Here is a 27,752-nt window from a genome sequence, read left to right as displayed (position 1 = left end):
CGTAGTGAAAAACCAGTAAGAAACTTAACATGTCTATAAATATCATTTTTTTGAGCTCTTGTAGAGTACATATGTACTAACGTGTTTTAAATAAAACCTGCAGTTCACAGTGTTTTTGCAAGTCCTACATCCTCCTTGCCTCTCCAAACTTTTTTGAAACATAGACAAAACTGCCTAGAGGCTCCAAGCTCCAAGTACACATTGTCCATATACTGTTAGTGGCTCTTTAGAGAACACTGCTGTTGTGCTGCTTATGGTGAATTTAACTGACATGTTTTAAACGCTCTGATCTGGGATTGGACTGTGGAACATGTGAAGTGATGCTATTTGTGTCATTTACAATGCAAAGTTGCTTTTTCGTTTTGCTTAGAACAGGTTTGGATTGTCTTCTCAGGGTGGCGTAAATCAGATGTAGCTTCTGTGCCGTGTAGCTCTGTCTTCTGTTCTCCTTTTTTGATCACTCAGTGGGCACAAGCTTTCAGTTGGCACCTGCTCTGCTAACATAGACAATGTCTGTAGAGAAGGAGAAGCAATGTGTAGAGGTCATAGCACGTCATTTATTGATGCCGTCTGACTCAAGACAGTGGCACGATTCTCTATGGCTTTCTTTAACTGCCATAGATGATGTGTCAGGACCCAGCTCTTTCTGAAAGTGAATTAGTAGAAAGATAATTTGTAAGTATTTTGACTCTTTTCATCCAGGTTCCTGTACTCAGCACAGGTTAACGAAACACCAAGACTGAAGTCCTTCACAAGAAGAGCCTTCAACTTTGTCACTTTCATGTTAGTTTTTTTATTTTTGCAGGCCAGCACCCTTGAATTTAAGTTATGTCAATATATGTGTGCAGCAGCAGTTATGTGTAAGTTCTTACTTGAAGTATTTAATAAAAATGTCCTGTATATATTTGATTTGCTGCTGTTATGAATAACCATCAAAGAAGTGCATCAGTAATCTTACAAAAATAATAATAAACCCAAACCAACAAACCCCCAAGAAATCCCAACCAACAAATCCCCCGGTCACGAAGGGGATTATTAATTACCCTTACAACAATAATAAACCATATGGCAAACAGGTATTAATAAAATATCAGTAACCCTTTATTAATGAAAATTGCGAAAACTTGTTAAATAGGATCGTTGTATGGTTGGAATATATATTTACAATGGGAATATGCAGTCTTAGGGCAAAATGCAAACAATTCTATGCAAATTAGGAAGGAAATAATTTGGAAAGAGAAGGTCCCAGAGAGCAGATAGTGCTCAATTACAATGGGGGGAGGCTCGATAAGAACCTTTAAACCCAAAGGGCAGTGAATTAATTACGCACAGCTGGTTTTACCCACACAGGGGATGCTGTGTTAGCAATGGAGCTTTGGGGCGCTCTTGTACGGCACAGCAGATTGCCAGCAGGAAGGGTTTACTGTGTGGTCCCAAGGCTGATCTGGCTTCAGCAGGTGGCAGGCAGTTAATGACACTTCTCACGATGGGCGCTTGCTTGGTTGCTGGGTAAACTGAGGCACGGCACAATTCTAGTGGCAAGGGGAAGCAGGCTAGGCAGATCCAGCTTCTAGGCTTGTGGCTTCTCTGGCTTACTGTGTATGGCTCAAGGCAGGGCAGGGCAACTCAAGGCAGCTTCTACAAGATGGGTCTAAGTAGGCTTTAAAGCAAGGCAAGGCTTAAGCAAGGCTTAAAGCAAAATTTGAAGCAAGGTTTGAAGCAAGACAAGGCGAATACCAGATCAGCTTATATATATATATATATATACCTGGCCAGTGATCGATTAATCCAATGGGGCACTGAAGCTATCATATAGCCATATAGCTGCCCACTGGAAAGGTGTTTTGCCAGGCTATAACCATAAATGGCAGAAAAAAAGAGCTTGTTTCTGGGGGAGAAGTGGTCAGTTTACGTGCTCTTATCCCGGATAAACAACTTGTTCACCAGACAGGCAGGAGTCTTTGTTTGTCCCCTTTGTTCTTTTTCCCACCTTGCCCTGTCTTTCTGCAGGAAGGAAGGGAGAGAAAGGGACCTTGTCTAGACATCTTAAGGCCTGTCTGGGTTCCTACCAGACCATCCATGTCATGGCCCTACCATGACACTCCCCAGCCTGAGTTTGATACTCAAACAAGCAAAACTAAGCCCTGGTTCTGCAGACCCTTTTCAGCTCCAAGTACCCTTCTCACTCATGACTTTTGAGGAGGAAAAAGCTCCTCTTCCATAATTCATCATTTAATTTCTCTTTTGTAATTACAGAACAAACCTTGCCTGGAATATTTACTTTGCCTTTTCTGCTTAGCTTTCCCATTCTCTTTTTTATGATTTTGAATTTGTTCTTATTAACATTCTTGGCAGACACGCTGGCACCTCAGATCTGCTCTTTATGTAGCACGGTTTACTGCAGCGTCCACTTCCTCATAAGAAACTATCAGCACAATCTGATGTAAAGCCTTTGCATGTACAATTGCTTTTCTGTTTTCTTGGATCCCATTAATGTAGTTTCATTCAATTATTATTTTAGTTGTTTTTAATATATAATACTTTCATGTGATCATAGAGGTATTTTGTCAGCATTGGAACATGTAGTCTACTTAAAAATGAACATATGAACCCTTTAATATTCCTGATAGACATTTAGATGTGTGCCTTCAGTACCAAATTTAAGTAGTTTGACCAAGGGGATATTCACAAATGTTGAAGGTTTCAGGCAGTGCTTGCTGTGGCATTTTGGAAGCACAGCAGACAAGTGTATTTGACATAACAAGTGTATTATTTTAAAATATATTTATTTACACAGGAAAGATGATGCCAAACTGAAGGTAGACTTTCAGCACTGAGTTTTTGAATACTTTCATAAACAATTGCTATTTTAACTGATTCTTCTTCCCCTCCTCCCCCCAAATAGGTATATCATTTTCCTTGTGAATTTAGAATAGGGATGTAGGGTGCAAGGTGAACAGAGCAGGAGGGATCAAAGAAGCTTTACTTTCTCCCTTACTGTTCATAATGTAACAGCAAGTATTATGGTAGTCACAGAATGCATCAGGCTGGAAGGGACCCTCAAGGGTCATCGTGTCCAGCCTCCCTGCAGTCAGCAGGGACAACTAGACCAGGTTGCTCAGGGCCACATCAAATGTGACCTTGAATGTCTCCAGAAATGGGTCCTCCACCACGTTTCTGGGCAAACTGTTCCAGTTTTTCACCACCTTCATAGTAAAGAACTTACTTAGCTTGAGTGCCCAACCATTGACAAAAACCTGTTGAGCTTTGTCTGCAGTCACAGGGCAGGAAAACCTGCACATTCTTGAAGCCTACTCTACACCAAGAATCTTAGATTAGACTGGATTAGATAAATATATCTAATAAATATCAACATTACCTTCATTCTCAGAATCTCAATCACAGTTTTATTGCACAGTTTTATTAGCTCTCTTTCCATAGCATTTATTAACAGTATTTTCCATAGTAACTCTATTTGTATTTCAAATGAATAATTTAATTTTGTTTGATTTGCAGTGCTCTCAAATATGCTAAGTTGTCAGGTTAGTCACTTGGTTCTGTGCACTTGCTGTATGCAGATGTCCATCAGATCAGCATGCAATATTAGCGGTTCTTTCACGTCAAAGTAAACCAAAAGCATTCTGATAAATGTTTAGCTGTATTTATATTTGCATATGTATATATGAGTATTGAAGCGTGTTTGAATGATGTGTCTGTGCGCATCAGCAAATGCAGAAATGGATAGTTAATAGCAACAAAGCTCGAAGAAGCAGGGATATGGTGGAATCAAGATTTTTCTTCACACCTATCATGTCCTATCAGTAGGACATATAGAATCATAGAATTGTTAGAGTTGGAAGGGATCTCAAGGATCATCTAGTTCCAACCAAAAAACTTCACAACTATGTGCCAGCTGAAAAATTTAAAATCATAACTGAACGTACTTGTCAGAGTATGTACAAAGGCTTTGTGTAAACTGTCCCTTGAAGCTTTAAGTCTGTGTGTATAAATATTAAAGCAAAAAAATTTTCTTTGACCTCTGTGATATTACTGCATTTGTAAAAATCTCATTCTATTTTTCTGATATTTACTGTTTTAAAGCTCATTTTCTCACCTGCTTTTTTCACTGTATGGTGACACTATACCAATTATTGTGTGTATTATGTGAAATAAAAGTATACCAAAGTAGGCGCAGTTTTGTATTTAAGAATGTTTGCCTACCTTTAACACAGCCTTTTATAGACCCTGGGTTTGTAATTTTTCTTGATGTCTTGATTAAACATAAATAGCATACTTTTAAAAGATGTCATTCACCACAAAAAACCCAATTTTAATCTTAGGAGTTTTGCTTCTAATATGATGTGTATGTTCAGCAGTGGATAAACACATATCTCTCTTAAACCTGTAACGAATCTTCTGCTCCTTGCTTTAGCCAACATAATTTCTAGGCACTTTCCTACTTATTCTGTTCTAGCTACATAATTTTATTTGCTGTCTTCTTTTTTTTTTGTACTCTTTTTTTGTACTCTTTAATGGAACTGATTGCAATTATATGCAAATTTAGTTCAATCTACAGTACATTAATTCTTTGGCTAATTAGGGATAGTAATGGTTAAAAAAGAAATGAAACATGGAACTTGGAAATCTTAATTTAGAAAAAAATTCTTTGAAACATTTGAACGTCCTGCAGAAAAAGAACTCTCCACACAAAATATGATCACTTCATTAGAATGTGAAAAACGTTGCATGCTGAGTTTAAGTTTTTTCCACAGATGTATTTAGGATTTTTTTCTGTGTAAAACTAAATGGAAAAATGCAGAGAATTTCTGCATAGAGTTGTAGAGAAATATGCCCTGAATAGCAGACTTTCTTGATTTTATGCAGAATTCTGCAGATCCACACCCTGTAGGAGACTGTAATTTTCATTTGGCTTCTCTGCATGGCATGACATACAGCTTCCCTTGCTCTATTTGTTGGCTGCTAGATTTAACAAACAGATATATTTTTTCCCTCTGTCTTCCAACACAGAAGCACAGGGTCGTCAAACTTGTACTGAGTATGATCCAACAGGCACAGTAGTGCTCTGATTTCTCACTGTCCAAAGCAATCTGCTAAATAAATGGCTATGCAATGGCCTCTTTTCTGGCAGTCCTCAGTGTGAAAGGATCATTCGAGTGCTCTTTTATCAGTCTCTTTTCATGTTCTTTCCTGGGTAAGTGCTAACAGCAGAAACAATCCAAAGCAGAATAGATTTTCTCTAGTTAACAATAGTGATTTCTTTTTAAAGTAACATTTGAGTATTGAAAACATTTAGTCACCATCTTTTGGAAATAACACCTTGGAGTCATTTCATTGTGTTGCTATAAATAATGGTGTGTTTTATTCAGGAGTGACTGATAGGACTGGATTCACCTGGTGAAGTGTTTGCATCAACTATTATTTCCTCTGACAATACTCCAGACCTCATACCTTGTAGTCCTCTCTATAGACAAGACATGCATAAAGGAATTCATGCAGTCAGGTTGCTCATGAGTGTTTAGATGAAATATTTGTAAATTTGAGAGATAATTGTTTAAACCTCTTGCCTTAGTCTTTTCCCTAAAAGCTGAATTTTAATTCACTGCACATTCTTAAATGACTCCCAGACTCCAAGAGTCACATATTACATCACAGCATGGTGTTAAATCAGTTGTTTTGGATTAGAAAGGGATTAACTAATACATTTAATACATAATTACATGGTATTACAGTTCTTGTCTGTTTGTGGGTTTTAGGCTTTACCTTAAAGTATCTTTATGATCAAAACCAAATCCAGAATATGCGTGTTAGCCGACATGACCCATTTTGCCTGCTTCAGAGCTGAAGTCTTTGAGAAGCTATGTTTATAAGGTTTCTGTCAGTAGACCAGGTTCTGTCACAGTTCCACCCATGATTGTCTCAAACACCTTCCTTCAAATCATTATGTTATTGAGTGTAAGTTATGTATGAGTGAAACTAAATATTTTACTGGAATTTCCTTTGTTTATGAGTGTGTGCATGGCTGAAATTTCAGCTTAAAGGAATTGGGGAAATCAAATCTTCACTGCCCATCCATGCTGTTTTTCTGTTAAAAGAAATACCATGGCACGTCTGTTCTACAAGTGGTCATGAATAGGATCATAGAGATTATCTCATGAGAATGCGTGGCAACACAGCAAACTTCCTAATGGAGAAAAATAAATTACCTTCTTCATTTTAATGTTCTACCTTCCTTAACTCTTTGTATAGTGGGAATATGAGGAGAAAGTGTGATGCTGTTAGATAATGTGGAGTAGCTATTAGGTCCTAAAAGAGATCCTTCTTTTCAGAAATGTATTTGCAATCACTATATGTATTTTTAAAAAAAGTGTGTATAGATACAATGCTGACTGATTTAATTGTTGACAATGCTGATTGATTTAATTGCTGTTACACTCAAGTGTGTTGAAATTTATTTGTGTAGTACACTGTGTATTAAGATACCACATATAAACCCACAGTAAGACTGGTCTTCTTGTCTTGAAAAATGCAGGATTTCTTCTTTGCTGCAGAAATACCACCATGGAACTTGTACTAACTCAGTCTGTGGTTAAGTATGGAAGAATTCTTTCTGTTTATGACTCCTCTTTAGGATCATAACTTTTTGATGTAGAGTACAGCTAAGACCTTTAAACAATCTGGATGAGAGATGAGAGAATACTGTCTCGAGAGCTCTACTCCATTTTATTTTGGATTTTCTTCCCTCTATATCCCTTTCCTCCCCCTCATAACAGCATACAATCTCTAAGCAATTTATCTGAGAGTTCATCATAGGAAGGTCTTATGCTGCTGCTGTAGGATCAGTTTTTCTCCAACTAATTTCCTGTTTTCCTGCTGTAAAACTGCTGGAACACTTTGGTGAATGGTTGATGGATATTCAATTAAAAACTTCTGTACTAGAAACTGAGAAAATTGCATCTTAGTAAAAAGTGGATTATCCTTAAGCATGTCGCTTGTTGTCAGTTACATAGTATGGATATTGCTCTGTTTCTGGGTAGTTTGCCTTTCCTTCATGTATCATCAGTGAATGACAGTCACATCTGATTAAAAGAAATTGAACTTATGTCTCCCTCCAATTCCTCCAGTAGCTTTAAAGTTGAAATACAAAGGAAAAAAAAAGTACCGTTTGCCTTTATTATTTCCCTATAAAGTTCCGTATTTTAAATATTAAGTACATGTGGCTATTGATTTTGCATTAGATATAGTAAGTGAGCATTATATTTACTTTGCAACAGATCAGGTGATCTCTGAGGTCCCTTCTAACCTAAGCCATTCTATGACTCACTTCCTGTGACACTCCAGGAAAATACGGGAGTTTTTTAGGATCACCTTGGAATCATGCTGATTTTTTTATATTATCAATGAGAAAAAAATAGGAGAACTGACATAATGAGATATTTGCCTTCTGTATCAGAAAGAAGCAATAAAAATTGAAACCAGCATAGGTTCTTCCTTTCCTTCTTTGACTTGTTCACAGTCCCATTCAAGATTCTCTATTCTCTTACCAGGAACCAGAGATTTGGCTCTGTCCTTTGAGACTACCCTCCCCAACTTCAGTTGCCTGACACCAATGTTTCAGAGAGTGGACTAGAACATGAAATACTATGCATATTCCAGCATCACAATTCTTTCTGAGAAAGAACTAAAGGGTTATACATTTTAATTTTTTTTTTTCTGTTTTGCTTTGGGTTTGTGTGTTTGGTTTTGGTTTGTTTTGGTTGGTTGGGTTTTGTTGCTTGTTTGTTGGGGGGTTGGCTGTTTTATACACACTCATTTTGATTTAAATTTGTTTTGCAGTATTAGGAACTAGATATAACTGAATGCTAAAAGAGTTTTACTGAGAGGATTTAAATTCAAGACTTCTACATGTTAAGAAAGGGTAATTCATACAAGTGAGGAGAGTCCTCGGTACTCCTGTTGATATCGATAGAGTTTGAGGTAATATATTTCTTACAAGGTATTATTTCACATCTCACTGCATTAAATACATAGTCCATGATGGCTTGAAGAGGGAAAAAATTACAATCTCATGTTGAAGGTGTTGAGGAGAAAAAAGAGTAACATGGAGGATTCCTTATTTGCTCATTGTATGTGATTTTTTTTTTATCCTCTTGGGTTTGGGGTTTTTATGGGGAGGGGTTTGGGTTTTTTTGTGTTTTGTTTAGTTTTGGTGGTTGTTTTTTTCCCATGTCTCTCTCTCTCACCTCTGCTTGTAAATATACTTACTTATTTTTCACAGAAATAGATTTTCTTGAGTCAGTCGTCTCTTTTAAAAAAAAACAATGTGCAGTATACTCAGCTTATTGGAGTAGGGAATCTGCGTTACCAAGTAAATGTGATTTTCAACTTAAAATATATGTGGGTCATTCATCCTTTGTGTTTCATATATTACCAAAGAAAAGTAATAAATATTCTTGTAAATTAATTTCCTTTTGTGGGCTTTTGACTTGCAGTAAAAATGTACTTTGAAATGCTGCATGAAAAAGACTGGGAGCTTTTGCCTTTTCAAAGGAATTTTTTTTCTTTTACATGTTAGATATATCAAGTTCTGCCTCTGTCTTGTCAGAGGATTCCTTGGATAGCTCCTAAAATGTCCATTTAAGAGATTTCTCAGGCAGCAGTTAATAAGGTGGAACTGCTATGAATCCTTAAAGATGCTTGGGGAAAAAATACTTGAGAATAATGTTCATATGCAATTGCTTATACATCTAAATGGTAAAGTTGTTTCAGTAAGGTTGTTTTCACCCAAAATGTTATTGCTATCCATTTCCAGGATGGGAAACAAAGATGCTTTTTGCTTAAAGGCATGAGGTATACTTGAAATCTGGAATGGTAAACATGTGGCTTCCTTTTGTGTTCAAGTCTGACACAAACCTTTCACTGAGGTCTGTAGCATTGGAGAAGCGCATAGTTTTGCTTTGTTTAACTAGACATAGGACCTTGAACAAGGGTTCTTCCTTTTTATTTAAAAGTTGGTCTTTAAAGAGCAAGTTGAAAATTTGAAGGGTAAAAATACTGTTCCCATTCTGCATGTAAGGGTCAAATATACCTAGGACCCAATGAAAGACAAATTGGTACAAGGAGATGTGAAGAGTCTTAACAGCATTTAAATGTCTTGGATTTTTACTACTAGTTACAAGAGTTTTTTCTGTTACTACTGTACTGGGAACTGTAGGATTGGGACTGAAGGATTTATAAAATGAGATAAGACAGTAAGAAAGCAAACTTACTTGAGAGGTCTCTTCTTTAAATTAGATTGAACTAGGAATCCAGAGGTATTTGGGTACAAAGTGCTGTTTGCTGACAAGGCAGCTGAGACTTGATTTCCATGTTCTGGTAATGGAAGCAGGGAGTCCAGGGGGCCTGATGCCAGAAAATCACAGAATCATAGAATGCTGAGGTTGGAATGGACCTCCAGAAATCATTGACTCCAACCTCCCTACCAAGGCCAGGTTACACAGGAACGCATCCCGATGAGTCCTGAAAGTTTCCAGAGGAGACTTCACAACCTCTCTGGGCAGCCTGTTCTAGTGAAGTTGCTGTTGCTGTACAGTGCAGCTTTGGCAGCAAAAGGCCCACTGGTTGGAGAAGGTTTAGGCTCTGTGTGGTAGTTTCAGGCCTAAAACTACCATACTCTAGTTACTTGTTTTTCAAGAGGGGGTGTCAGAGGGAGGGAAGCTGCCCCCTGAGCCCTCACTTTGGCAAGCACTGTGAAAAAGACACAAGGTTACTCAAATGCTGCTGATTTGGGTCTTTTGGATTGGGGGCTTTTTTGAGACAGATGCTTGCAATTGTCTTTACTTTGTTGAACTTCACAACAGGATTTGAAAGACCAGGGTTTCTATGAGCTGAATATGAAAAATATTTTTTTTTTCTTTTTTTTTTTTTTTCCACAACAAATCCAGGCATGGAATTTTCTCAAGTAGCAGCAACATTGTTGTAATACAAACAAGAAATCGTGAAGCTGCTTTTTGATACAACGCTTTCTTAATCACTTATGATTTGGTCTAGAATTTAAAATGACTTTGTAATTCAAAAGAGGAAACATTTCAAAGCATCGTATTCCAAAAAACGTTGAATGGTAAATGTTAGATGCTAAATCGGAACAACAGACTGTTGTGGTGTAATGAACAGGCAGTGCTCTATTGCTCCAAAAGGGGCAAAAGAATAACGCTCCAACAAAGAACTGGATAGTACTGGAAAGTGTAAATGGAAAGGCGCTTTACAAACTACAATGCTACAGTTACATAGTGGTGAGCATAGCAAAGATAGAAAATACAAAGAAATTCATAACAAGCCAAAGCTTCACACACAGTTCTTTTCACACCGGGCCAACCAATCCAGGCTTTCATGTCCCTTCCCTATCAAGGTTCTCTCCTTCCATACCACAAATTCAGCTAGGCAACTCCAGGTCCCAGTTAAGCCCCCCAGGCCTAACTGGCAGCATTGCCAAGGTTGACAACCAGGCCTCATTCCTCTGCTGGAGATAAGGAGAGAGGAGAGGGGGAAAGGGAAGAAAATAACTTTGCAGCCAGGTTTATAGGGATGCTGGGTTTATGGAAAGAAATACAAAGATTACACCTTCCTGGTCCACCTCCTGGAGGCTCTAGCCCCCCTGGAAGTATGCGCTTTGTGGCTCGTAAAGGCACCAAGCCTCAAACGGCCACACAGCCATAAAATGCCTCCTGTCTCTATAGGGACTGACACTGTTTTAATGTCTTATTTAGGTTAGTTGAGGGGTTGTTTCTTTTGATTAAGATACAGTGCACAGGACTTTATAATTATGGTCAGTCAACACATAGCCTGAAATGCTCAGTCATTTAATTAGCGCTCTGATGTTAATTAACTTATTGTAGTATTGATTGGTGTTTATGTGGCTTGACATTTTTTCAGCATTTCTAGAAATGTGCTAGTCTTTTTAAAAACAAAACTGTCCTTGGATACGTTGAACTGAATCAAAAGGTACGTAGCACAGAATTATGGTACAGCTGCTGGAAATGAGCAATGAAAATCATACTAGGTGGTTGGATTTAAATTTTTTTTTTCTATTTAGTCCTCCCAAAATTGTGCAGCAAGTGTTTGAGAATAGATACATCCCAAGAAACAAAATGTGCCTAGTTTCTGGCCATAGTCTTCTAAGTATGGAAATCATTTTTCAGAAGCTTTGAGTACAATATAGATTAAGGTTATAAAGTAATTTGTATGTAATTTTAAAAATTTCAGTGAAGTATTGTTGCTTTCCTTTAACTTTTGGCATTTCAAACTAATATGTAAGCCCAGGAATGGAACTTTTATCTGAATATCCTCAAACATCAGGAATGCCCTGAATCTCAAGACTGTTTAGTGTGTTTACAAATAACTCTTTAGTGGTGAAGGAAAGAGACAGGAAGTCACTCAAGATAAATAACGTACTGCTTTGTAGTTTCTGAAGTCAATGGCACCCAGACAGATATGTGATAGAATTAGGCTTATATTGATGTAGTTTGTTTATAACTTTATACTGCCCAGTACTTGTGCATATTTATTCCTTTATAGACAACTTGTCTGAGGAGGACAGTTCTCAAAACCTCAGTGAGGCAAACTCCCAAGTTTTGTGTTCGCTATTCCAACACTGCTTTTCATGGACAGCTGGTCCAGACAGATCCTGACCACTTCTCTGTTTGCAGTCTAGATCCTAATTAGCTAGCTGTTGTATCTTCAGGCCCTGCATAGATAGACTCTCCTGACTGCTGTTGCCATAAAAATACTTGAAGTAATCCTTAGGACTAAAGTAAAGTAGTTTTTAAGTTTATAGCAAAGACTTCAGCCCTTATAGAATATAGAATTAGGAAGGCATCTGATCTCACCGTGGCTGTGTTAATGTCACTCCCATTTACTCCACAACACAGAAAAGCTAGAGCCTGTAGATGTGTTTTTGAACAGGTATGGCTACTTCTGAAAAACAATGACTTTATATTTTAAATCTTGATACCTGTTTCAGGTGAATATATCCAAAATACCCTCTATGCTTCATGAAGGCGCGTTTCAATTTACTTTTGAAAGTTTGAGGGTTTTTAAAATATAAAATTATTATTTTGGGAGACTATGTGCAAAACAAATCTTCGACCTACTGAACTAAGTCTCTTACTACCCTCTAAAGTGAGTAGAGGCTCAGGATCTTCTGAAGTGGTACAATAAGGGAACCTCACAGAGTGATTGCAAGATTTAAGAAAACCTTTGTGAATACTTTATCACCAGTACATATCTAAATAAAATGGCTCCATTTCGCTTGGCCAGATCTTGTTTACTTTAGTCCTGCTAATGAAAGTACTTCACTTCTGTGTTGTAACTAAATTCTTGATGATGGCTAAAGGGGGGATGTTATTTGACTCTCATAATAGGTACTAATAGTATTTACTGTTTTAATACCTATGGTTGATTGCATCCTTTTATATCTTGTAAATATTTAAAAAAAATAAATTTAGCCTATATCTGTTACCCTCAGTACTTGAAGAGATCAGATGATCACTCAAGTTGTCCTGTCCAAATGTTGTTTATAATCTACTGGTCAGTTTTCAAACAGTGCAACTATTAGCTAAACATTTATAGCATTTCAGAAGTACAAGCAAAGTGAAATTAAAACCCTTGTCAGAATCACTGTATTATTTTGTTTAAGCTAGCTCTTCAATGAAAAATGAAGGTTGTAGAATTTCTGCCGTCTTTGTTATTACTGTTAACTGTTGGCATGTAACCACCAAAGAGTCCTTTGGAGACATGTTCTTGAGTCCTTCAGGGTTGTGTAGCTAACACAAACATACTAGTTTGCGTCTGTATGCTTCAGAGTGCAGAAGGATCTGTCATGTCTGTGAAGGTCATGATCCCCTGCTGATAAAAATCAATTTCATTAAAAACAGTGCAGCTATGGTGATTTGTTTCAACTGAGAATCTTCTCTAAGATATGTACTATTTGAAATTGAAATCCATCAGGAAAGATTCTCTGCGCATGTGGGTTTTGAGTCATTCGACTAATGTTTATCAGTGTGTGAAATAGGCCTGTATTATTGACAATGCTTGGCATTTATCTTAAGGCTATGCAGTGTTACTTAAAAATACTTGTTTTCACTTAGTGCAGTATTAATAACAGTGTGAGTTAGTGCTTGTAAAATGTGTAACAAACAGTGAAATAGGAGCTGGGTATTGTTTGTAATAGCCATGTAGCCACTAGTACATTTATTTTACAGAAGAGAGCTGTAGCTGAGTGCAGGAAAACGGAGGGGAAAGAGTGAGCTCAACTGCATGATTTTTGAAATGCAGAGTCTAGAAAATGTGTAGTTTTCCTAGTCCTTTTCTAAATTCAGTGACCTTGTACAAGAAAGAATTACATCAGCATAGCCTTGCTTGTTTTTAAGTACAGGAGTCGTGAGAAGAATGTTAATTGGCAAGCAGATGCACAGCGTTGCAAACAGACAGCTTAACTATATTACTGGAGAGTGGAACACAGGGTACAGATGTTCAGATCATGTTATTTCTGCTATGATTTTAGTGTACACTTTTCAAATACTAGATCTGCTATTTTTCAGCTATTAAAAGGTGTGATCATCTAGTGCAGATCTGGAACTGTTACTTGAGGTGGAAATCTGCAGAAGAATGTAAACTTAACTTCAAGGAATAATTCAGCATTCAGTGGTACTTGAGACCAATAGACAATGCCTCACAGAAGCTGAACATTGGTGTTTAAAAATACTCCCACTGTAGACTTTGTAGTGAGCTGTCCTGCTGACTTTTACAGACTGCACATTTTTTAAATAATCAAAGCTTTGTAAGAAGGGTTTGTGGTGTGGGTTTGTTTTTCTTTTGTTTGTTTGTTTGTTTTGTTTTTTAATATCTTTAAAGAAGAGTGAGAGCCTGAAGTTAGGAGGTTACTCACATTCTGGACCTGTTCACATTCTACAGTGAAAGCTGCATTTTACAGTGTATTTGTATTTCCTTAGAGAAAATACAAGGTGAAGAATGACTGGAGAGCTTTTTAAAAATGCCAATATTTTACATTGATTCTGTCTTCTTAGAAAAACAGGGTGTAAATATAAAGCTTTTCAAGGATGTGCCAATGTGGAACCGCATCTTTGTAATTTGAAAATGCGTAGGCATAAACTGAGTTGCATCCTTGGTGCTTTTACTGGTTCTGTTCATCTGGAAGCTTAGAATGGCTGAAAATAGCTTCCAAAACATAGTAGAAAATTAATTACTTAATTCAGTTCCTATGCAAGCATTGGTATGAAAAATAGTCACATTACTAAGAAATAGAAAGTCAGTACCTACCTTTAGGAAGATTTCAAGTTGATGTTCAGACCTTTCTCCAAGACTTGTGTTTGATCATCTGTTCCCTGCTAACATTGTAAGCAATTTCAGAAACAGAAAGTAGCAGGAAAAATTCTAAGTCATCCTGAATATATAAGCTCAGTTTTCTAATGTAGTTGTTCCTTTCAGTTGACAGAGAATGTATGAATCACTTCAAGGTACTTATTACATTCCACATTCATTTTTAGTATTAAAGTGCTTTCCTGATCATCTGTAGTCTTTGCCTTAATATTAAACATGCTGCTCTGTTCACAGAGATTTGGTTTTAGGAAGAAAATACCTCTGAAGTATGAAATATTGTATAAAACAAGGTTGTACACCTTAGTGTTTTGGCAGGGGGTTAGTATTTATTTTAGTATGATTTACAAAATAGACAGTCATGTTCCTTATATAGATTTCTAGAACACCTCTGCTATGAGGATAGGCTGAGGGAGCTGGGGTGGTTGAGCTTGGAGAAGACAAGACTGGGGGGACCTTAGATCTGCCTTCCAATACCTGAAGAGATCCTACAGGAAAGCTGCAGAAGAACTTTTCATAATGATGTCTAGCAATAGGACAAGGAGGAATGGTTTGAAACTGAGGGATCTTCAGAAGAAGTTCTTATGATGAATTTCTTCAATATGAGGGTGGTGAGACTCTGGAATAGGTTGCCCAGGGAGGTTGTGGATGCCTCCTCCCTAGAGGTATTCAAGGCCACGCTGGTTGAGGCCTTGAGCGGCTGAGGGTGGTTGAGAGGTGTCCCTGCCTATGGTGGGGAGGTTGGAGTGGGTGATCTCTCAGGTCCCTTCCAATCTAAGCCATTCTATGATGACTTCGTAGTGTACTGTAGCTGATGCCCAAATATTTAGGCCAGTATACACAGCTATTTCTTTAACATCGATGAGAATCTGGTCCTTTCCCTGGAAATGTAATGGGTACGGACTTAAGACTTTGCGTAACATTTTCCCTATTTGTGGTTTCTTTTTTTTGAAACAGGGCAGACCAAAGTAATGAGTGATGGATGATTGCTTTACAGAAACAAAGTTCATCAGACATTTTGGATTTTCATGTAATTTCTATACTAACATAAAAAAAAAACAAACCCAACAAACCAGCTAGCAGACTCTGAACTGCTGTGGTAATGTTGTATAGAACAGATACTGCACAGTGCTGCAGAAGTGTTCACTTTTCAAATAGCTAATAACAATACAAGTACTTTACTTACAGATAGTTAAGATGGTTTAGAAAGTATACAACTGATTCTCCAAGAAATCGGCAGGTCTCAGCTCTGAATAATAGATTGTGTTCACAGAATAAGAGGATTTCATGGGCTTAAGACGTTTCAAAGATCTCAAGAGCTCAATCTTCTATTAATGTTGAGAGTCAATGTGCTGTTAAGAGACTGAACGTTTTCATTGACAATCTCTGCATTGCAGCATCTTGAATGTTTTGAAACTCACCCATTCTGGTTTACAGGAATAAAACAGAATCATAGAATGGTAGGGATTGGAAGGGACCAGTGGAGAGCATGCAGTCCAACCCCCATGCAAAGCAGGATAACTTATGGCAGGTCACATAGGAATGCATCCAGGGGGATTTTGAATATCTTCAGAGAAGGAGAATCCACAAGCTTTCTGGGCATCCTGTTCCAGGGCTTTGTCACCCACACAGTAAAAAATTTTTTCTCATGTTGAGATGGAATTTCCTGTGATTGAGTTGAAGGCCGCAGACTAAAGCATTACCAAACCGCGTTGTGAACATCTGAATTTGTAAATTGCTAGTCAAGGGATAACATGATTTTTTATGGCCCCTGGAGACACTCAAGATCAGACTCAATGTGGCCCTGGGCAGCCTGATGTAGTTGGAGGATGTCCCTGATACTGCAGTGGGGCTGGACAAGATGACCTTTGAGGGTCCCTTGCAACCTGATGCAGTCTGTGAATCTATGAATAATGGATCAGCATCAATCACAATGTTATATTACTGTTGTTCTGTAAGTAACTGTGGACTGTAGTAATTTGAAACATAGAAAGTGTATCATTTTGTTGCTATACACTGCTACAGCACACGTTTTGATTCAGCAGGTTGTGCTTAACATCCCAAATTCACTTTGTGTGACTATTGTGGTGCTGGCTTCTGAAATGCGTTCAAATTCCAGAAGATCCTTAAGTATGTCTGATTTACCAAATGCTCTGATGAATGAAGGAAACAAAGAACATGCTTGCCTAGAGATCATGAATAATCATGATTGTATTCTCTATATTATTTGTTACAGACTGACAAGAAAGAGAGAAGTAATGCCCTCAATGTTGCAATAGAGAGTATGTGCAAGAAGACAAGAGATCTCCGCAGACAGGTAAGCAACTTGGGGAACCGAAAAGGTAACAAAGGAGGCTTGCAGGATGCATTTACAAATTGCTGTTTTCAGGTTTTGTAGCACTGCATTTTGAAACTTAAAAATTCTTCTGTATTATAACAATACTGAAGATAATTACACTATTCTACAGAAAATATACATACAAAATTTCCAAACTCTGGAAAAAACCCTAGTAACTGATCCTGGTAAAATATGTGTATGGATGTAGACCAGACTCTGCAGGTATGCATGTTTACATATGTATTTGCTATAGAAATATGGCAGTAATATACTTTGCATATCAAGATTTGTTTTATTTTAACTTGAATTATTACTTCTTGTTGGAACAGATACCTTAATGAAACCACTGGGCCACTGTGTTTAGTTTTTCACATTGTTAGAACTCAAACAGAAAAGTGCCTTTGGAATACCTGGTCTGCAGTCCACCCACCCATTTTGCATCCCAGAGTCTCAATGCTAATATAAGACATGGACCTAAATGCATGATTTCAGTGTACTGCAGAAGGTGAGCAGTATCCATCAGCCGTCTTTGCATCCTTTCTTTGCAAGGAACATCTTTGAGAAAAAACTGTAATTGATGTTGAAAGTATACAACGTGCCAGTTTAGAAAAAAAGAAAAAAAAACAACTAGAAAGCCAGTAGTTCTTTCAGCCAACCTGCCCACAGCAGCTGTATGAAAATTTATGGCTACAGAGAACAGAAGCACACACTGCTTGCATTCTGTCTGAAGTTGTGGCTATTTATCAACTCTGGTGGAAGAAAATCCCTCCCAATTTTGTGAGCAGCCTACAAGCCAGCCCATACTTCAAGATGATGAATAAATTCCTTCCTGTCTCCTGTAATCAGCCAGGGGAAACCTTGAAAGATAAGATGAATATGATATAAATATAGTGTTTACTACTAACTAGCTATCCGATTTCTGCTCATATTCCATCAAAAGTGTGTTCAACTCAGACACCGGGCTACTTGCATCACAAGTTCAGTGTGTCCAGGAATGCTACAATTCTGTCCTGCAGTTTCTTCCATGAGTTAATTAAAGTCTAGCTTGTAACAGTGTGCTGACTCTCTTACAGTGCTTAAATCTGGTAACTAATTCGTGTTTTTCTATAAACCTCTGTAAAATGTTCAGTCTGAATGTAATCGTGCCCAATTTATTGTCAGTCTGGAAGCAGTAGTTTTCTCTAAGCAGAGCAGCTCTGGCTTCTTAATGGTTCTCATTGGAAGGTATTTATGAGAAATACTTCATCTACTTCCTGCAATTCTTTGTTCATACTTGTGAACTGCATAAGAATTATTTCAGGAAGAGTGCTTACTGCATGTGTGCGCTTACAGCCCAGAAGGCCAATCACATCCTGGGCTGCATCAAAAAATGCATTGCCAGCAGATCCAGAGAAGTGATTCTACCACTTACTCTGCTCTGGTGAGACCTCACCTGGAGTACTGTGTATAGGTGTGGAGCCCTCAATATAGGAAGGACATGGGCCTGATGGAGATGGTTCAGAGGAGGGCCATGAAAATGATCAGGGGGTTGGAGTACCTCTGCTGCGAGTACAGGCTGAGGGAGCTGGGATTGTTCAGCCTGGAAAAGAGGCGGCTCTGGGGAAACCTGATAGCAGTCTTCCAGTACCTGAAAGGGGCCTACAGGAAGGATGGGGAGAGACTGTTTACAAGGGCCTGTGGTGACAGGATGAGGGGCAATGGCTTCAAACTAGAGAAGGGCAGATTTAGACTGGATATCAGGAAGAAGCTATTCCCTATGAGGGGGGTGGAATACCGGAACAGGGTGCCCAAGGAGGTGGTTGAGGCCCCTTCCCTGGAGATATTCAAGGTAAGACTCAACGAGGCCCTGGGCAGCCTGGTGTAGTTGGGGATATCCCTGCTGACTGCGGGGAGGTTGGACTAGATGACCTTTGGAGGTCCCTTCCAGCCTGGACCATTCTATGATTCTGACCTGGGAAACACTGTGAGTTCTGTGCCTGCAGATATTGTAGTAGAGCCTGATTTGCTTTCACTCATAAACACTCATTATTCTGTCTGCTATCACTTTCACTAGAGACATGAACATTGTTTTTTGGTCTACTCTTACAGTTTTTATAATACTTAACTTTTTTTTTTTTTTTTGAATGACGATTTGTGTCATGACTGGTATTACATAGTGGATTCAGCAGGGTTATGGTGTGCACAGTGTACTCTGCTTTCAGTCAGTTACTGGGATTGCTGTCGCAAAATGACAGTGGAAGATGAAGCCCTATGCAGTTGTACTTTTGAAATTTCAGTATAGTGCACGATAAACAAAACCTTCATATAAGCACTGGCCCAGTCACCATCTGATTGTGGGTTAGGCCATGGGCCCCTGTGGAGCTTCTTTGTAGACCACAGTAAGCAAAGTGAAGGAAGGCTTGTATCTAGCAAGGCTTGAAGGCAGAAGTAGCGACCTCAGCGTAGTCTGGAAGCTGTCAAAATCTCTGGTTTTCCAAATGAAAATATTTGTATTCATTTTCAGCAAGTGGCCAGTACTTGTGGGGATTTTAAACTATTCTGGTTTGATTTTTACTTGTATTGTGCCGGAGATCTGCATGTCATTTCTTCATGTACAGTATTATATAGATCACCGTCCCCCAGCCTAGTAAAGCTGTATGAATATATAGGAAGGAATTGCCTATTCATCCCAATTTCTGAGAAATTACCATACTCAGTTCTTACCTCCCAGTTATTTCCCAGTGAACCATGAATGGACTGCACAGATGTTTCTCCTAAGGTTGTTCTGCAGTCTTCGTTGTTTTTTTTAAATAAATGCGATTCCTGATTATATTGTTACATTTCTGCATTGCTTCTTCAACATGGGTAGCTTCTTCTGAATTCAAAAGAGATGGCCTTCCTGGCATCCCTTCAAAACAAGAAAGAGAGATCCCTCAATAATAAGAACTAAACTTTACTTCTTCTTTACTTCTTTTACCTATGTAGTCTTGTGATTCAAAAGGCAAATAGAGGCAAACCCAGTTTTCTGCACTCATCAGAATACTGATGTATTACTGTGTTGCAACCAACTGCTAGATTTTCTTCTCTACCCTCTACTGTTTGATTTTGATACCCTTCTGCCCTATGTTTTATAAACAATGTTTCTATGTTATTTTTAATGCACTTTGATATAAAAACAGAAACTCTCTATGCTTCCAGTTCTGTAGCAGTCTGCTCAAAGGGTAAGAATAAGACTTTGCACCTTAAAACAATTTGTTAAACATCATCCTCCCTCTGCTTTTCCTCTTCTGATGGTGTCTCTTTCAGTCTCCTGAATTTTATGAGAAAAAATTCTAATTATAGCACAATAACTTCCCTAGTATTGCTTGCTAGCACTACCGGTGCTGGTTTTGTTTCTATGTCTCCCTCTATGGCTGCTCCCTCTATGTAAAACTCTAGAGGTGCCTGGACTTGTGAAAAAAACAGGTATGGAAAAAATTAATGTTATGATTAGGATGAACAGAAATAGATATTGCTTCAGATATTCCTTTTTCTCTTTTGTCTTTTCCCTTTCTTTGTTCTACATTGTATTTCCTCATTCTTTAATGCTGTACAAGCCACCATTTGAAAAACCTCAGCTTTCTGTATTCCTTTGCATAGCTGAAATAGAAACATAATTTCAAACTTGTTTGTATTCAGCAAACACAGAATTGTCTCTTTTTTTTTGAAGATGTGTTTCGCTGTTTAATTGCAGGATAGAGGATTTCTTAGAACAAAATGATAACAATAATTTATATGTGAAAGGTTAATTAAACCAAGCAAACCAATAGAAAGCTACAGCAGAGAGTTATGTGAGGAGAGAGAAAATTAGGCTGTTGGTTTGGAAATTGGATGTCCCAAGCTCACCACAAATGTGACTAAGATCACTGCAGTCATAGGTCCTCAAATGACACATGAAGGCTGCAAGATTCCTACAATCTGTACTATGCAGAACCCCAAAATCTTCTCTTTGCAATAATGAATCAATGGCCATGGATGTGGTTCCACAGCTCTTTGTTGATGATGATTGTCAATTGAAATCTTACTGTTTAAATTGGGATTCCTCCAGGTCATGTCCATGTACTTAATTTGCCTCCCTGGGCAACCTGTTCCAGTCCACTACCCTCATAGCAAAGAACCTGTTCCTAACATCCAATCTAAATCTACTCTAGTTTGAAGCCATTGCCCCTTCTGCTATCGCTACAGGCCTTTGTAAACAGTATCTCTCCATTCTTCTTGTGGGCTCCTTTGAGGTACCGGAAGACTGCTATCAGGTCTCCTCAGAGCCTCCTCTTTTCCATGCTGAACAACCCCAGCTCCCTCAGCCTGTCTTCGTAGCAGAGGTGTTCCAACCCCCTGATCATTTTTGTTGCCCTCCTCTTGACCCTCTCCATCAGGTCCATGTCCTTCCTGTACTGGGAGCTCCAGACCCATACACAGTACTCCAGGTGAGGTCTCACCTGAGCAAAGTGGCAGAATCGCCTCTCTGGATCTGCTGGCCACACATCTTTTGATGCAGCCCAGGATGCCATTGACCTTCTGGGCTACAAACACACAATGTCAGCTCATGCCCAGCTTTTTGTCCACCAGCACCCCAAGTCTTTTTCCACAGGGCTGCTATCTATCACCTTATATGTTAGTGAGGATTGTTCCAGCCCAGTGTAGAACCCTGCACTTGCTCTTGTTGAACCTCATGAGGTTTACTTGGACCCAACTATCCAGCTTGTCCATGTCCCTCTGGATGACATCCTGTCCCTCTGGTGTATGAACAGCACCACTCAGCTTGGTGTCATCTGCAAACTTGCTGATGGTGCACTCGATCCCACTGTCTATATCATGGATAAAAATATTAAACAGTACAGGTCCCAGTATGTTTGACTTCAAGCCATTGAACACTACCCTCTGGATGTGACCGTCCAGGCAATTCCTTATCCATTGAATAGTCTGCTCATCAAATCCATATCTTTCCAACTTGATGAGTAGGATGTTGTGGGGGACTGTGACAAAGGCCTTGCAGAAGTCCAGATAGATCACATCCATAGGTCCCTTATCTGCTGACATAGTCACTTTTTCATAGAAAGCCACTAGGTTAGTCAGGCAGGATGTTCCCCTAGTAGAGCTATGCTGGCTGCCTTGAATCACTTCCCTGTCCTCCGTGAAACAGCATGAACATTAGCTTTATTCCCTTAATTTCAACTGAACTGCTGCATGTTTTCAGTGATTTATGTGTCATAGAATCATAGGAAGGGTTAGGTGGGAAGGGACCTTAAATATCATCTACTCCAGCATCTCTATCATGGGCAGGGATGCCTCTCAACTACCCTCAGCTGCTCAAGGCCTCATCCAATCTGGCATTGAAAAGATCCAGAGAGGAGGCATCCACTAGCTCCCTCAGCAACCCATTCCAGAGTCTCACCACCCTTGTACTGAAGAACTTCCTAAGATCCAGTCTAAATCTACTCACCCTCAGCTTCAAACCATTCCGCTTTGTCCTGTCACTAGACACACTTACTAATAGTTCCTCTCCAGCTTTCCTGTAGGACCCCTTCAAGTATTGGAAGGCAGATCTAAGGTCCCCCCAGAGTCTTCTCTCCTTTAGGTGAACAACCTCAGCTCCCTCAGCCTATCCTCGTAGCAGAGGTGCTCCAGTCTTTGGATCATCTTTGTGGCCCTCATCTGGAGTTTCTCCAATAGCTCTGTGTCCTTCTTACGAGCTAGACACCAGAACTGGACACAGCATTCAAGGTGGGGTCTCGCTAGAGCAGAGTAAAGGGGCAGAATCAGCTCTCTTGCCCTGCTGGCCACATTCCTCTTGATGCAGCCCAGGATGCAATTTGCCTTCTGGGCTACATGACCGCACTACTGGCTCATGATGAGTTTCTCATCAATCAACACACCTAAGTATATCTGTACTCACATGCATATTTACAAACATACATAGGTAAGTAGTGGTATATTAAAACTGTCCCTAAAATTAGACTTTTCTGTGTAATAGATAAATTGCAGCTGCAGTAGGTTTCAGACACTTAATCCTGCAAATAAACCAGGAATCCAGTTTGTACATGGTTATAAAACACTAGTAGTCAGTAATTACAGTAGACTTTAATAAATAGTCCAATTCTTCCATACTAATGTAATGTTTTCTTTCGCAGCTCCGCAAAGCCATTATAGATCACATCTCAGACTCCTTCTTAGATACCACGGTTCCACTTTTAGTTCTCATTGAAGCTGCTAAAAATGGAAGAGATAAAGAAATAAAGGAATATGCTGCTATATTTCGAGAGCATACCAGCAGGCTCGTGGAGGTATGTTGGATGGAGTTGCACTCTATTTGAATAGATGGTCTAAGTGACAATGAAGCCTGACATTTCTTGAAAGAATATATATAAATGGCCTAGGGTAATAGTGAACATACTCTATTTTGAATAGAATGCTACAGGGTAAGACAGTTGGTTTGGTGATACTGGCATTTATAAAAGTGTTCCATTACACACAAATTAGGTGGTGGGGAATTCTAATTGGAGAAATCATTATAAGCCTTTCAACAAAGGTATTAAGTGGGGACTTGATCAAATAAATATATGAATCTAAGGAATATTAGCTCAGTGTTCAGGATACTACTACCCAATCCACACGAGGCAAAGTGCTAGTGTTAGTTATTTGGCAGCTTTCTCACTTTAGCCTGTGTAATGGCTGAAGAGGAAATAGTGCTCTGACATCCAGCTCAGAGCCATGAACCAGCAGACTGAAAGCATATTAGCAATTATGCTGAATAAATTCACTCACATATGTTAAATACTTACTCACTTCTAAAGTATATACTTTAGTGTTTGTAAATAACACTTCTTCATCCCTAAAAATTTTCAAATAGAACTGGGGGGAGGTTTTAGTTTATTGGGCAATCAGTCCTGAAAATGTGACTAAGTATCCATTGGCTTAAACTCATTCAAAATAGAGCTTGAAACACTACTGGAATACTGAACTTGTGGATTTTGCAGAAATATTGTTGGAAGAGCCTGTGAGGATGTGTTGCTATTTTTTGGTGTTTTTAAAAAAGCTTTTAGTGCTTTTCTGTGCAGTAACGGAAAAATGGGAAAAAACAGCAAATTTGCTCTGTGGCTGAAAATTTGCTATTCACTATTTGGCTCAGAATGAATTCTTTAATCTTGGATGATCCACAGATAATGGAAGACAGATAAACAGCTAAAGTAAAAGTAGTTTAGTGCATTTGTTTCTCTTCATTGTCATGTAGTTACAGAGTAAGAGTAGTTATTGTTCTCAATTTACAAGAGTGCCTCATTTTGACCATGCTGTCAAACCAAATGAAACATAAAACACCGGAAGTTTTAGAACTTTTTCAGATTTCTAATACTGAAGCTAAAGCAGCCTGAATTGGCTTGATTTTAGAAAGCACAGGTGATCTCTGGAGGTCAGATGAGTTCACTGAATTTTGAACTGAGTCCAGGTCAGATGAAATACCTAAACAATTATTCAGTTTATAAGATGTGAATCTGAAAATCCAATATCCCTTTCATTTCATGGGTTTGAATTTGTTTTCCAAATGGAAGGAATAGTTGGCCATCAAGGTAGGTTTGTGATTAAAGGCTGCACAGATACAGTGCCTAAAGTATCTACCAGGACATGTAGCAGCTACCTGTGAATGTTATGACTGCCTAGAAGATAGCTATACTTAGTGATGTAGAAAAAAGTATGGCAAAGTTTTTGCAATTCCAGCATACCTACTACCTAGAAATGAGTGGGAAAAAATATAATAAAAATCTAATAAAATAAAAATCAGCGTAGACATTACTCATCCATTTCACAGTCTCCTCTCTGCAAAATGATAACCAGATAACCAGACTAGATGCCACAGAAACTTACAGAGATTGTCTTCACTTACCTTACTGAATTAACTTCAGAAGTCTCTGTTTTTATCTAAACTTATTACATGAATGCTGTCAAACTGAGTAGTCTTAACAGGGAAAGCATGGGTAGAGTTCATGAATGTAAATACTAGTGGGGATTCATTTATTCAGATTGTCCTGTTGACATCAGGCCTATTTTACAAGCGAATTAGTAAATCATAAACAAATCATGCAAAGGAATAAAAGCAAGATTCTCACAACCATTGTGTTATGTGGTAGCTTGATCTTACTTTACGTATGTATACAGTGTGGGGGCGTACATAGTTACATTTATGCTATAATTTCATAAGCTGCCTACAGTGAAATAAACACAGTTCTTAAAATGTTTCGAGTAACTGACTTGGAGAGAGGCTGTCCACAATGCCACCTCCTATCACTCCTGATTCTGAAGAAACAGGAAGGAGATGAGTCAGCTTGGAATCCTTGCTGCTTCTATTGTGCATTTATTTATCAAATAATTTAATTTTTTCTGGGTGAAGCTTCTAATGTATAAACATCACCTATCCCTTTAGGGACAGCTGCCTAGCCTTCTGCTAGGGATCTGTTTTATAACATGGTGTTTGCCATCTCTAAGATTTTGAGTTGGATGACAGGTTAATTCAACTGTTTATGAGAAAGCTGTCAAGCACCCTTGTATTTTGTTAGAAGATTCTTAAATGACAGTTATGATTTGCATGTTTGCAGGAGAGCCTTCACATTAATTCCTTTGTTATTTATTTCATTCACTGTTATAAAAGCCATCAAACAAATCTCCTTACAACTTTCAGGCTATTAAATATAAATCCAGAAAGGTAGTCATGCATGCTATTCCAGAATTGGGCTTGATCTCTGCAAATAACGTCAGGTGTTGGAGGAGAATTTAAGTCAAGTATTGAAGTTCAAGATCATGGGTAGAATATACCTGGCTATGGAATATGAACAGAGAAAGTAGCTGAAGGTAAAATATTTTAAAAGCTATCCACTAAAAATAATAGGTTGCAAAAACTGGCCTGTGTCAGTAATTGTACTAGAGAAGGCTGGTAGGTGAGGTGGATGAGACATCAGACAATTGTAATGTAACCATGAAGGCAGTTTTACCATCTACACATAGTTGTGACATCTAAGGAGCCAGATGGATTGTGGGCACCAAATGATATAGCAAAGGCCAGTGATACAGGCAAGACTGCCTATATTGTTAAATACAAAATATCCTATTTATCAGAAGAAAGTAATTTTTTTTGGTCCAGTTCTGGTGCTCCCAGCATAAAAGGGAAATGAAACTGCTGGAGCAGGCACAGAGAAGGCCACAAAGATGATCAGAGGCTGAAGCACCTCCCCTAATAGGGACAGGGTGAGAGGGTTGGGGTTCTTCAGTCTGGAGAAAAGAAGGCTCTGGGGAGACCTTAGAGCAGCCATCCGGTACCTGGAGTGGGCCTACAAGAGAGCTGGGAGGGGGCTTTTGACAAGTGCTTGTAATGATAGGACGAGAGGGAATGGATTGAAGCTTGAGGAGGGCAGATTAGCAAGAAAGTCTTTGCAGTGAGGGCAGTGAGACACTGGAACCGGTTGCCCAGGGAGTTTGTGGATGCCCCCTCCATGGAGGTGTTCAAGGCCAGGTTGGATGAGGCCTTGAGCAATCTGGTCTAGTGGAAGCTGTCCCTGCCCATGGCAGGGCGGTTGGAACTACATGATCTTTAAGGTCTCTTCTCTCTAGAGTGAATTTAGTTTCTGTTTTATCATCCAGTCATCTAGTACTACAGGTCCTTTTGCAAATCTTAATTAGTTTATTTTCTTGTTTGAATAATTTGGTAAAAGATGCATAAAAAAGATTAAGAAAAAGTTAATGCAGACGCTGTGACCATGAGGTAATTTCTCACTCATGACTCTCTCCCAATTTCCTGCTGACTTGTTCCTGAGGTTGAGAAAAGTGGTGCTATCAGTACCTGTTGAGAATTAGTGAATTCTCAGCTACCTCAGTTTTTGGAGGACTCATAGAATCTACATGCCATGATCTCACTACTGAACACGTGTTATGGTTAATAGTCTAGCTCTTTCTTGGCAACCTCAGGGAGGGCATTATTCCATTGTCCCCATATGTGGAAGGGCATTATTACATTGTCTCCATGTATGGGCACAGGTATACCCATTTCTGCTTGATGTTGGCATTGCTCTTCTAAAAGATATTTATGGCATAAGAAAGTTTTCTGACCATTTGCTTTTGATCATGCAATGGTCACTTTTTGCACTTGAAGATACATGCTGTGAAATCAGCAGTAGGAGCTATCTGCTGAAGTTTCATTCTCTCCAAACTAAAGGAACAGTATTTTTAAAAAACATAACTTTTCCTGAATCCAGTCATGAGTTCAACTTTAGTAAGTCTCCTCTTCAAAAAGCAGTGTTGCATCTGTCCTGTCAAGCACGCTGTTCCAGCTGAACATGTGTCACACAGCTACGAGGCTTCAGGGCACATCCTGAAGCCAGGATGGTGGTGTTATTGTTGCACCAATGATGAGTTTTATGATACCAATTGAAGAGTGGAGACAGAAAGACATATTGTAATAAAGAGATGATATTGCATTCCTAAAATAATCACTAAGCCATCATTTGAATCAGCATACTTTTATTATTTATTCTGATGTGTCCTTTCTAAACGTTAAGATGCACAATGTTATTCTGTGACTCTTGATTGATACTGTTGTTGCCATATTGATAAAACCATCAGTGTTTAATTTTCCTTCCATAATATTTCACTTGATTACAGAAATTTGTAAAATAAATTTCTGAATATGGTCCACAAAGACCTGTGTATTTGTGTAGTCAGATAGCCAGTCAAATAAAAATTGATTTTAGTATTGCAGCCAGCAAGTCCAAGTGTGATGGACAGTGCAATGATTTGGATGTTATGGGATTAGGCTGCAAGTCCATTTTTAAATAAAACAAACCATTGATACTTGTGTTATCTCCAATTTAAGCATTAACTTGTCTGCTCAAGTTAAACCATGTGCTAACAATACTGACTCCCCTTGCCACTACCCACCACGTGATCTTCCCTTCTTGTTTCATTTGTTTTGTCCTTTTTTTTTTAAGTTGAAAAATAAAGG

The 27,752-nt window shown here is 38.7% G+C and overlaps 1 protein-coding gene across 3 annotated transcripts in view; it reads left to right on the top strand.

Annotated features, from left to right (window-relative positions):
* CTNNA3 (catenin alpha 3) overlaps positions 1 to 27,752 on the top strand; it is a 409,043-nt gene that overhangs the window by 236,679 nt on the left and 144,612 nt on the right. For all 3 annotated transcript variants that reach the window (XM_054382672.1, XM_054382674.1, XM_054382673.1), the window contains 2 exons: positions 16,649 to 16,729; positions 22,900 to 23,052. In XM_054382672.1, coding sequence (XP_054238647.1) covers positions 16,649 to 16,729; positions 22,900 to 23,052 — 234 coding nt within the window. The remainder of the gene's footprint in view (positions 1 to 16,648; positions 16,730 to 22,899; positions 23,053 to 27,752) is intronic.

The sequence above is a fragment of the Indicator indicator genome, chromosome 7 (assembly GCF_027791375.1).
Source record: "Indicator indicator isolate 239-I01 chromosome 7, UM_Iind_1.1, whole genome shotgun sequence".
NCBI classification, from domain to species: domain Eukaryota; kingdom Metazoa; phylum Chordata; class Aves; order Piciformes; family Indicatoridae; genus Indicator; species Indicator indicator.
Note: the sequence above shows the minus strand (reverse complement) of the source record. Positions and strands in the feature narration are given on the sequence as shown.